Raw genomic sequence first — 11,926 nt, forward strand, 5'->3', positions numbered from 1 at the left:
TGTGAGTGGCACTTCACTGCCCCCCTTCTCTCTCTCTCTCTCTCTCTCTCTCTCTCTCTCTCTCTCACACACACACACACACACACACACACACACACATTGTTGGGGTAATTTTTTTAACTCTTTAATAATAATAAAGTATTTATTTATTTTGGGTTTATTTCTTTTGTTGTGGCCATTTCCCCCCTCATGATCTGGAAGTTTTATTTTAATTTGAATAAAAGGCATGTGATAATTTCATGTCAAGAGCCTGCATTTTCCTGTGCTTGCAATCAATATTCCAATGTAGAAACGTTTGTTTTAAAGCGAAACTGTCGGTTTCTTCTGCTTGCGCATGAAAAATTGTCACCGGCGGAGTGGCTGCCTGCTTAGAAGCGGTGAACTTGAGGTAATTAGCTTGCAGAGTGCGGCTGGTGATCCACTGCAGGCAGCTGGTCCATGGGACTGAATGTCAGACCCTGTTTATCATCTACACTGCTAGGCCCAATTTGGCACCAGTGGTGGCGGCTACTCAGGGGAAAAGACTAGGCCTGAGCCAGCATGGATGATTAATTATCTTTCACATAAGCAGTGGCCCTCTGAGGTCAGAAATGAGGCCTCGGGGCAGTGAATATATGTAGTTTCCTTTATTGTGCCTGAGTTTTGTGGTTGCTTAAAGGAAATCAGTATTATTAGTCTCCTGCAGTTTGGCTAACCCTTGTGCTTAAGAAAAGACTAGAAAAATTGAATTTTATTGGGGGGGGGAATTCGGGGACAATGTGTTTGTGTGTGTCAAATGTAAAATCAACATATCCATATCTAGCTAGCTAGCTACTGAGAGAAGTTTAGAATTTGAAGGCTATTTTCAGCTGCCTAGGCCTAAGTTCAGAAAGCACTATTATGTGCTTGCAACAGTTCCCTCCTCTCCTGCCCTGCTTTGACACATACGTATCCTTCTCTCAAGCACTGCCGATTACTCCATTACAAGTGGCTTTATAGATTCAGAGGACCACTATTATCCTCTTCAAAACGTGGTGCATGTGGAGGGAAGAGAAAGTACCAGAAAGCACTCCGATTCGGGGAAACTGCCGTTAATTCTAGGAAACTTAACGCCCTCAATGTGAGGCTTCTTGACAGAGGATAGATGAGGCTGCACTTTTGCCTTCTGAAAATGCAATACTTTAATACCCTCGTTGTGACCCTACACAACGTTCAGCCTATCTAGGCTTAGCTGCATGTGGAAATGCATGCACGAGCAGGTGCTGCAAAAGCAGCTGTTGAGAGCTTCCATTGAACACACGGAGAGAAAGGCCAGTGTGCGATCTCACCCTTCTCTCTCCCCACATTGATTCCCAGTTACATCACATGAATAGAACTTCCGGCTTATAGCCAATGCAACACTAAGTAAGCATCCTATCAGTGCAAGGATTCCCTCTTGTGCAACAGGTCTCCGCCCCACTTCTCCCCTCATGCACACTCTGCACCCAGTGGCATAGCAAGGTCAGGTGGTACCCGGATTGGAAAATTTCTTGCCACCCCCTCCATTGAAATTTGGTTTGACTTTATTTCAAAAAAAATTCCACAGCTAGAGAAGCCTGTGCATGCCAAAGCCACAGGGTCTCTCACAGAGATTCAGTGCCGCACAGCATTTTTTCACCTCCCCCTCAGAGGTGACACCCGGGGTGGACCGCACCCCACCGCACCCACCTTGCTCCGCCTCTGTCCGCACCCTCTCCAGATCTGCCTAGAACTGGGTGTCGAATCTTTGCCATACCTTTGCTTTCGCCAGCAAGTTCACTGGCCCTGAGCTTTTCAGGCTAGGAATGTGTATGCAGCTGCCTACTAGATAGACGGACCATCGATTAATTTATTTACAATCTTACACTACTTTCCAATATGGAATATCATGGGATTTCAAAAAATTGGGAAGTTTCACTTTTTGTCCTGGAAGCCTTTGGTCTCTTGAAACCCAGGGATGGGAACCTCTGTCCCCTGCCCCCTGCTGCTGCTAGACTCCAACTGCCATCAGCCCCAGCCAGCATGGCCAATGATCAGGGATGATCTGGGAGTTGTAGTCCAGCACCATGCTAGAGGGACATAGGTTAGTTGCAATTGCTCATCAGTTGTAGTCACTAATGCATTTCAGGCATAAGCCCTGGCTCTGAAAACCAGTCCTGAAGCTCAGCTTCCAAAGTGCTGGGTGCACTTTAGAAAGTAACTTTGCAGTACTTTAGAATGATCCTTTATTTCTTAGCAAATGGTCCTTTACGTACTACTACAACAACAACAGTATTCATTGATTTCAGCAGGGCTAATGTCAGCCAATTGCCTGATGAGGTGCTAGTTTCCACCCAAAGTTTACTTCTCTCCCTCTCTTTTCTTTTCTTTTTCAAAAAAGGCTTGTTTTTCTGTCATTCTGTATCAAAGCAAGAAAATACTCGCAAGTCAAGTCGCTGCAAAGAAAAACAAAGGAGCCACTCCATGAATAGGGCACGTGCATCTGAAAGGAAATGCAGGACTGCTGGTGTGGCTTTACAGAATCATTTCCACTCAATAATAGTAAAAGAGAGAGAGAACCTTTCACAGGAAGATCTGTGACCTTGGCTCTCCAGAACTGGTTAACCTGTTGTGTATATTTCACAGATGAATTCTGCCCCACGATTTCTACTTTGCTCTACCCTGTGACAGAGAGACACGCGCAGCATCTGCTGTTCATATTCCTTCCCAGGCTCCAAAAGCCAATCTCGTGGTGCCAAGGGAAGCAGTAAAGAAGAAAAGAAAAGAAATTATGCAAAAGAGCTGAGAACAGATTTACTTTCCCAGCTGCTCTTCTCCCACCCTAATCAAGGGCCTGCCTGAGAAAAGCCTGTCTAGATTTCATTTTTGTCTATTGGATATTTTCTGAGCATAGCCCACCGATCTTTGGAATTTTCCACATTTGGGAAGCCTGCAGCAGCTCATAATGAATCGCTCTTTAAGAGTCAATCTCTAAATCATCTCAGAGGCAGTTCCAGGACTCACCACGTGCTCCCCTGCTCTCCCTGTGTCCTGGGCTGATGTAGTTTGCGATCAGCAAGAGAGAGGCTGAGCTGCACTGCTTCTCAACATAAAGGGGGCTGGCTGGTGATGTTAACAGCAACGTATTTTCCTTGACTCCCTTTAAAATTAATATATTATTTTCTTTCTTTTTTTGTCTCCATAACAGCATGAGTTTAGCACCATTTCGTCTTGTCATTGGGGAATACCCATCAGGTGTGACTGATCGTGGAATTTTGTTGGGGGGATTTGTACAGGCTGCAATATTGAAAGCATTTACTCGTGATTAATTCACCGGATCACTTGAAAATAAGGGGGCAGCCAGAGCAACATTCATGTGTTGCATTTAAGTAAACAGAACTTTTTTTTTAAAAAAAGTTTGCATGCCAGCCTCCAGCCATAATTCCAGGGTGGTTCTCACTTTCCCTTGACATACCTCCAGAATAGAGAGCAAACCACATCAGCTCTGGAGCTGTCTTAGCTTATTATTTTCCCATTGGAATAAATGAGCAGGAAGCTCATTCTCCATAAAATAGGAGAAAAAATGGGAAAAACCACGAGTTCCACCTTCAGGCATGAGCATGATAGGGTATAGGAAAGGATGTTCACCCACTGTTGGTTCTTCCACCATGCTTTTTGTTGATCTGTAATTATCTAAAACCTTGTGTGACAAAAAGAGATGTGCAGTAAAGAGATCATGGGATATGTGTCATGGTAGCAAGTTGTGCAGAAAATTGTCCACATGTACACTATAGCCATAGGCTGGCACAAAGTAAGGCATGTTTTGCCCACTGAAATCAATGATTACCGGTATAATGAATTGAAAAAAATATTTTAAATAACTTTTGTAAAAGCAAACAAACCCAGAAGCCTTTTATTAGGAATTATAGGTACCGACATTCCAGAAAAGACTTTTTATGTATGTGACAACAGCAATGTGGATGCTACAAAGTCCTTACCAGAGAGGAATGGCAAACCAAGCTGTTGGACTATGCCGAAATGACAAAACTGACCGCAAAAACGTACAAGACAAGTGCAAATATCTGCTGGAAATGTAAGCAAAAGGAAGGCACCTTCTATCATATGGGGTGGACCTGTAAGGTTCTAAAAGCATTCTGGGAAATGATGTACCGTATTTTTCACTCCATAAGACACACTTTTTCCCTCCTAAAAAGTAAGGGGAAATGTCTGTGCATCTTATGGAGCGAATGTGTGGTCTCTGGAGCCGAATTGCCCAGGGGCAAAAAGCAGATCGTGCTCTTTTTTTTAGAAAGAGGGAAGGGGGTGTTGAAACAAAGCCACTCAGCAGCTGATCAGCAAGTGATCGGGAGTGGAGATAAGGGACTCTAGCGATAAAGAAGGCTGCCTGGGAGGGGGGAGGTAAAGACAGCGAACTTGCAAGGAGAGGAGACAGGAAGTTTAAAGCAATGAGGAGAGAAATTAGAAGAAAAGGAGGAGCAAAAAACTGCTCCAGCTAAGGAAAAGACACTAAGGCAAACAAGAGGGAAGGGGGTGTTGAGCAAAGCATCTGAGCAGCTGTTCGGCAAGGGATCAGGAGGGAGATAAGGGACTCCAGAGATAAAGGAGGCTGCCAGGGAGGGGAGAGGTAAAAGCATATGGATCCTCAGGATTTTTGCATTGGGTCACCCCAAATTCACCATCAGATCACATAGCATGTCCATGGCTACAGCCTGCACCAAAAAAATCATGCATCCACTGTTTCGTGGGGCCGCAATGGCACAAAAACATGGTTACAAAGCACGGATCCACATGGATTCTCAGGATTTTTGCATTGGGGTACCCCAAACTCACCATCAAATCACACATGTCTGTGGCCACAGCATGAACCACAAAAATCATACATCCACTGTTTTGTTCAGAATATTTTTTTCCCTTGTTTTCCTCCTCTAAAAACTAGGTGCGTCTTATGGTCAGGTGCATCTTTTGGAGCGAAAAATACGGTAATTTCTGTATTAGACTGTGGCTGTGTGTGCACCATGCGTTCAAAGGACATACAACCCAACAACTGCAGTTTATCTGTCACAAAGCTACAATCTCCAGCACCCTTAACAAACTACAGTTTCCAAGTTTCTTTGGGAGGGGGGATGTGTTTTAAATGCACTTTAAAAATGTAAGGTGTATATGTAGCCTGTGTCGTAAGTGTTATAATTGCCAAACAAATACGGTGGTACCTCAGGTTAAGTACTTAATTCGTTCCGGAGGTCCGTTCTTAACCTGAAACTGTTCTTAACCTGAAGACTACTTTAGCTAATGGGGCCTCCCACTGCCGCCGTGCTAGTGCCACACGATTTCTGTTCTCATCCTGAAGCAAAGTTCTTAACCTGAGGTAATATTTCTAAGTTAGAAGAGTCTGTAACCTGAAGCGTATGTAACCCGAGGTACCACTGTATATCCCCATTTCAGTTCCTATTTTGTAGTTTAACTCTTGAAGCCAGAGGAACACAAGAAGCTGCCTTATACCAGGCTAGACTGTTTGTACTAAGGGGATCTACTCTGACTGGCGATGGCTTCCCAGGGCCTATGGCAGAGATCAGTCACATCAGCAGCTACACTAGGGTCCTTCTGTGCACAAGGGGATGGAACCTGGCCCTTCCCTTGTGCTGGGCTGCGATTTTGTGACATGTTAGCTTTTTTACAAGCTGATACTTCAGTCAGACTACTTCTGCCAGCAGAGATCAGCTCTAGCAATAGTTGTGCTATTATTTATCCATGTTCCATTAGCATGTGTGGAAGGCAAGAGAGGCTCAGTGTCATTTTGAATTGGTCATCTCAGATTTTAGAAAAGTGGGATATGCTGGCATACTCAGGAGTGGAAAGTGTCAGGAGCAGTGAATGGTATGGGAATTCGACAGGAACCAGTTTGTTTTGTGAGTTCAGTGTGCACATTCTGAGCTGGTTTTAAATTGTAGCTTTCCAGTCAATCTTTAAAAAACAACAGGGCACAATAAAATGAAACATTCTTGTGGTCTGTGCAGTTTTTATTCTATTTTTAATCAGTGGAATCTTTTCAGTCATTGCTACTTAGTTAATCTTAAAGCTAGAATATGCATATCATTCTCTTTAGCAACAAAAGGAAATGGGAAAGGTTAAAGGTTAAAGTTCCCAGCACAATATTTCATAGGGTTATTTATTGAAGTCTGAGTCCTTGAAGAAGTGGATGCAATTATTATGCCTACCTGGTTTTGCTGTTTTCATTCAGTAGTATTGGTTCCATTCTCAAATGGTTGGGCAGTCTTCCCCAACCTGGTGCCCTCCAGGTGTTTTGGACTAGAACTCCCATCAGCCCCAGCCAGCAATGCAGTGGCCAGGAATGTTTGGAGTTGTGGCCCAAAACATGTGAAGGGCATCAGCTTTGGGAAGTTTATACTAGGGCAGTAGCACTCTGTGTCCCCATGCTCTGCCCAACATTTTTTTAATGACAACATCAGTAGTCATGTCATTCCATGGGAGGGAATCATTTTGCACAGCTTGTCTCCACAACATGCAGGTTCTGTGCTGCACCTGTAACAATATTGTCACAATTTTCTAGCAAACCAAAACTTCCAAAATAATTAATGGAGTCTGAAAGGAGAAATTTCTTTCTTTCTGGATTTCCCATTTTCCACAGAAATCAAAAATGAGCAATGAGCAACAAACTCTGGCAGTGGCAGCTGTGTGTCAATTAATCTGGCAAACTAGTTTGCATACTATTGTCATAGCTAATGAAGTTTAGATTGAAGAACGTCTGCTGGTTAAAGGACACACATACATACACATAATGAAATTACGGAAACTATTCCCTAGAGATGCATTATTTCATGGAGAGAAGCCTTTAGCTTTATTGTGATGTCACCTTTAGTCACATCACTGCAGTGCTGAGTCAGTGCTTTAGCGAAGTCATCATTTTTCAATTGGTGGTGGTCATGTGTCCCACCTGTTCAGCAGCTAGTACGAGCATTATAGTAAGGGCAGTTTGTATCTGGTATAGGGAACATACCCCAAGTGACTAACTATGGATTTTGACCCCATGCCAGGGTCCTATCCAAGTCCATTAGAGCTGCCTTCTAATATCTGAAGGGTTGTCACATGGAAGATGCAGCTTCCATGTGAATGTTTTCTGCTTCTCCAGAGGTTAGGACCCAAAACATTGAATTCAAATTGCAGGAAAGGAAATTGAATATTAGGAAGAACATGCTGATGGTAAAACTGTTCAACAGTGGAATGGACTGTCTCAAAAAATGGTGGACTTCCCTTCAATGGTGGTTTTTAAGCAGAGGTTGGATGGCCATCTGTTAGAGATTGCAGGGGGTTGGGCAAGATGAGTCTTGGGGTCCTTTCAACTCTATCTATTGGGGTCCTTTCCCTGGAGAGCCAGGGTGGTGTAGAGGTTAAGAGTGGTTGACTTGTAATCTGGTGAACTGGGTTCACGTCTCTGCTCCTCCACATGCAGCTGCTGGGTGACCTTGGGCTAGTCACACTTCTCTGAAGTCTCTCAGCCCCACACACCTCACAGAGTGTTTGTTGTGGGGGAGGAAGGGAAAGGAGAATGTTAGCCACTTTGAGACTCCTTCGGGTAGTGATAAAGCGGGGTATCAAATCCAAACTCCTCCTCCTCCTCCTATGATTCTATGAAAAACCACCACAGCATTTTGCTGATAGAGCATAACAATCTGAAGCTGTCCGTAAATGTCCTTCCATTTGACTGAATGCCACCCAGGACACATGCTGATAGCAGAGGAGTCTGCTTCATTGTGTACATTTTTTATTAAGCTAACAGCTGATGAATTTTAGCAGACAGTGTTTAGGGAAAGCTGCAATTACAGCTGCGATGCTGACACAAAGTTCACCTACTTTTGAAAACAAGCTTGGAAGGGTTTGGAAGCTAATGAGCTGCAGCTCAAGGGGTGAACTTGCCTTCCCTTCTTTAGGTGGATTTCATCTGAGAGCATCTCATGGCCTTCTGCTTTTCCTCTTTGCTCTCCAATGACTCACCGTGTTGACATTTGCCTTCACCTCTCCAGGACCCATTCCTATTAGCTCCAGTTGGAAAGCTGTCAACAGTTTCCATCTGTTTTCTCAACATTAAAAGTACAGATTTCTCCTTCCCCTCCCCTTCAAACAAATTTTTCCCTTGGAACAAATGATTATAGATGAGAAAAACTTTCATTCCATTCAATGTAAATCTGCACATTTATGCTATACATGCACTATGGGGAATGTAAGGTAAGGAAAGGCAATGCTTTGCAGCACTTTGCCTCCATTAGCCTCACAACAATCCCTTTCAGAAATGTCACTATACATATTCCTATTTTGGGGGTGGTAAGAAAAAAAACACCTGAGATTGACTTTCCTAAGGCTATACACTGAGAGAGATATGGCAATTTTGCTTCAAAGATATCACTTTACTGTAGGAAAATTGCATGTACACCACCATAACATGTGATAAACACATACCTATCTTTTCCACTGTGTAAATACTATGAAGTAAATGCATTGCACTTCAATGAATGCAGGCTGTGGACGCACTATTTTTCTTCACCAGAGCATTCTCTTTGTAGGGCAATCACTGTGTGTTAAGTGGTCTCCCATTCCTTGGTTAAACTGATTTATAAAACCCATGTCATGTTTCTCAACTCTGGCTCGAACCCTCCCTCAGTTCACTAGGATCACACTGGTTCTCAGAAAGTACTTGCTTGCAGTTTTATTTTATGTCTTTGAAATCATGTATCCTAGGAAAACTATGGCTCTGTCATCTTGGCACTGTGCTACTAAGTTATTTTTGAATCATACTCTCCTTAGCAGATTTGCGCATACACACACACACACACACACACACACACACATCACCAGTGCAAGAATTGACAGAAAGCAAGCAAGGGCAGAACACAATTGTGTTTTGTCCTAGTTCACATATCTTGATAACAGCTTGCTTGTTAGTTAGGATCTCCTTCCCTCAACCTCTGTCAAAATGATGGAAGGTGACAAGGATAGATATTTTTTTAAACAAAAGTCCATTTTGATTTTCAGGTGCCAAGCTGAACCTACTGCTCAGTCAGTGACTACTACTACTGTATTTTGACCTTCAGATTGAGTGGATTTGATAGGAGCATTACAGAGAGGAGCATAAATATAGAACATTCATGATGTCATGTCATTTTAAAGAGTTGCTCATCTGACCCTAAATTCCACCCGCTGTGCTGCTTTAGTTTGAGATCAGACAGTAAAATCCAATGATTTCTCTTTCATCTTCCAACCCCTCCTAAACACGAAAAGACATTTGAAAACAGACTCATCAAAAAACCAAAACCAATGCTCTCGCACATGTTCCCAGTTTGAAATGTGCCATGTGTGGAAAACTCCGTAATGATCAGATAAAATTTGTTTGTGTATGACTTGTATGTGTCATAAATCTGATGAAAGCCTGTCAGAACAAACTCTGTCTTACAGAAGATATAGACATGACCCACTGGACAAGATTTCTGTTCTGCTTGTGAGATACTGGCTCTTCCGATTTGTTCACAGATATGCAGGAAAGTTTGCTCCGAATCCACTCCCCCTCCATTTCTGACCCCTTAAACATAGGGACTCATTTGTACTGATTTGTAACTGCTGGCACCAATATGCGACACCTTGAGTGGGTGTGTGAATGGTGGAGATGACAGTCGTGTAAGCAATGAACATCCACACTGTATTTAGGGTGAAGCAGATATTGGTAACAATCACCAGGATCATATATAATGCAGTAAAGCTGTCTACCTGAAATACAAACAAAAGCCCTTTCCTGAGGCACTGTAGGATAATCACTCACAGTGACAGCATCCTCAGCCAAACACAGGCAGCTGCAGAGACTTCATCCGGAATACATGGGGCTTTGCTTGTCTTCATTTGCATCTCAGGATGTGTGTCACTTTTTCCCTTTATCCTAAAACTTTGTACAGAATGTGTAGCATCCTCATTGTCGTCGGATAATTTTGAAATTACACAGAGCAAGCCAACCTCAGAGCATGTTGTTTTGAGGCAACATTTTGACTGACGGCATCTTTCCAGCCCAATAGCTTCCCACCGTGTATTTGACAGAAAGGGGAACTTAAGCTTTTGCTGGAGAGAGCTGGGAAGCATTGCAGGGCAAGTTACATCTTCATCATCTTCACTCCAACTAAGAGAGTGTTTGAATGCTGAGGACTGGCAGGAGTGGATCTAAAACTGGCCACTGATAAGCAAAAGAGACACATCACCATACTGGGAGGAACCCCCAAGTCTGCAAAAGGTGTTTTTTGTTTGTTTGTTTGTTTGTTTTTAAAGATCCTCAAGGCTGGTGGGGAACCTCAGACTCAGAGGCAAAATGAATGGAGCCCTCAAGACTACCGCCAGGTCACTGCTTATCAGTCATACCTCCTCTCTCCAGGCCTTCGCTCTCAGCCCTGCTTTGTATTATCATCATCATCAACAACAACTTCATGAATTTATTTACACCCTGCCTTTTTTCCTGATGGGACTCAACGTGGCTTACAGATAAAAACAAGAATTGCTAAAAACACACACAAAAAATAATAATTAAAAAACAATTAAACACGGATAGAATTAGAATGATATATGTATATAAAATATGTTTAAAAGATGCAAATAATTACCATGAAAAAACAGCATGGCACTAGCTGTTTCATTAAAAGCAGCCAGTTCTTGTTGGAACAAGAAGGTCTTCACCTGCTGGCAGAAGGACAACCAGGAGGGAGCCAGTCTTTCTTCTCCACGGAGGGAGTTCTAGAGTCTGGGTGTAGCCACCAAGAAGGCCCTCTCCTGCTTCTTCCCCCCCAAAGGTCCTCCCCCAAAGAGCTCAGAACTTCATACAAGTGTGTAGGAGGGAATATGCTCTTGGGCCTAAGCTGTGTAGGGCTTTATATTACCTTCCTTGAGAATTTTCTGCCTGGCTCAAATAATTTGTCCTTGAACTCTGATGATACCTCTTGCTCATCTGGATGAAGGCTGGAGAAGAATGTGATTCATACTCCAATTTTTGCAATGCAGTTCTCCAGCCAAGTAATATGGGCAAAACTTTGTACAATAGGATACATTTGCATTAAAATGTTGGTTGTCATAAGAACATTTGAGAACTTTTAAAAAATGACAAACATATGTGAAAATGTGGAGAACTGAACTTAAGATGAAGAAATGGAGAGAAACCATAATTCACAGAATTATCCATCCCTAGTTCAAAACAATACATTTGTACTTTGCCTCCTAGATGTACCATTCCCAAGAGACGATAATGGCTTCTGCATATCAGGGGAAACAGCCTAGGTAAATGTGTGTGTGTTTGTGTGTGTAGGTTGGTAGGTTGATAGAGAAATAGAAGGAGAGGTCAGATTAGGGAGACATTGCAGCAAGAGAGCAGAGTTCTGGTGCAAAACTTTGGTATGATGGGTGGCTGAGCCTGACAGGAAGCAAGCGGCAGACCTAGGACCTAATAATGGGAGGACACTAACACAGCCTAATTCCATTTTGTCTCTTCCAGGATCATTGAAGAAAGTCGGTGTCCCGAAAAGGACCTTTGGATGAGGGTATTGGACGTGAAAGCATTTTCTCCGCTTAAAATTTACCTCTCAGATAACTTTTTGATCTGTAAAAGGGAGAGCAGACCTCCTTCTCAGAAGCTTTAAAGTTCCTGGCATGTGGACGTTGGGGTTGTGGGGTGAGTGCCAACCTCAGTTACTGCCTCAGCTGTCTGGTGTCAGCAGGGGGGACTTAGAGTATCAGACGGTTTAGGGATGATAACCCCTGCCCCAAAGCTACATTATCCATTTTGGGTGTATGTACAGAGAGGTACAAAGACTTGAGATCCATTTGTGACTTGCATTTTTACTCAAAGTCTCAAACAATGTTTTCCCTGCCAAATGCCTTCAGTGTTGGAACA

General features: G+C 43.1%; 1 protein-coding gene across 1 annotated transcript in view; it reads left to right on the forward strand.

Annotated features, from left to right (window-relative positions):
• LOC310699896 (uncharacterized protein) overlaps positions 1 to 11,627 on the forward strand; it is a 165,898-nt gene extending 154,271 nt beyond the window's left edge. Inside the window, exon 4 of the mRNA XM_083488572.1 lies at positions 11,528 to 11,627. Coding sequence (XP_083344698.1) covers positions 11,528 to 11,536 — 9 coding nt within the window. The 3' untranslated portion in view covers positions 11,537 to 11,627. The remainder of the gene's footprint in view (positions 1 to 11,527) is intronic.
• The last annotated feature ends 299 nt before the right edge of the window (positions 11,628 to 11,926 follow it).

The sequence above is a fragment of the Podarcis liolepis genome, assembly GCF_965112155.1.
Source record: "Podarcis liolepis genome assembly, chromosome: 2".
NCBI classification, from domain to species: domain Eukaryota; kingdom Metazoa; phylum Chordata; class Lepidosauria; order Squamata; family Lacertidae; genus Podarcis; species Podarcis liolepis.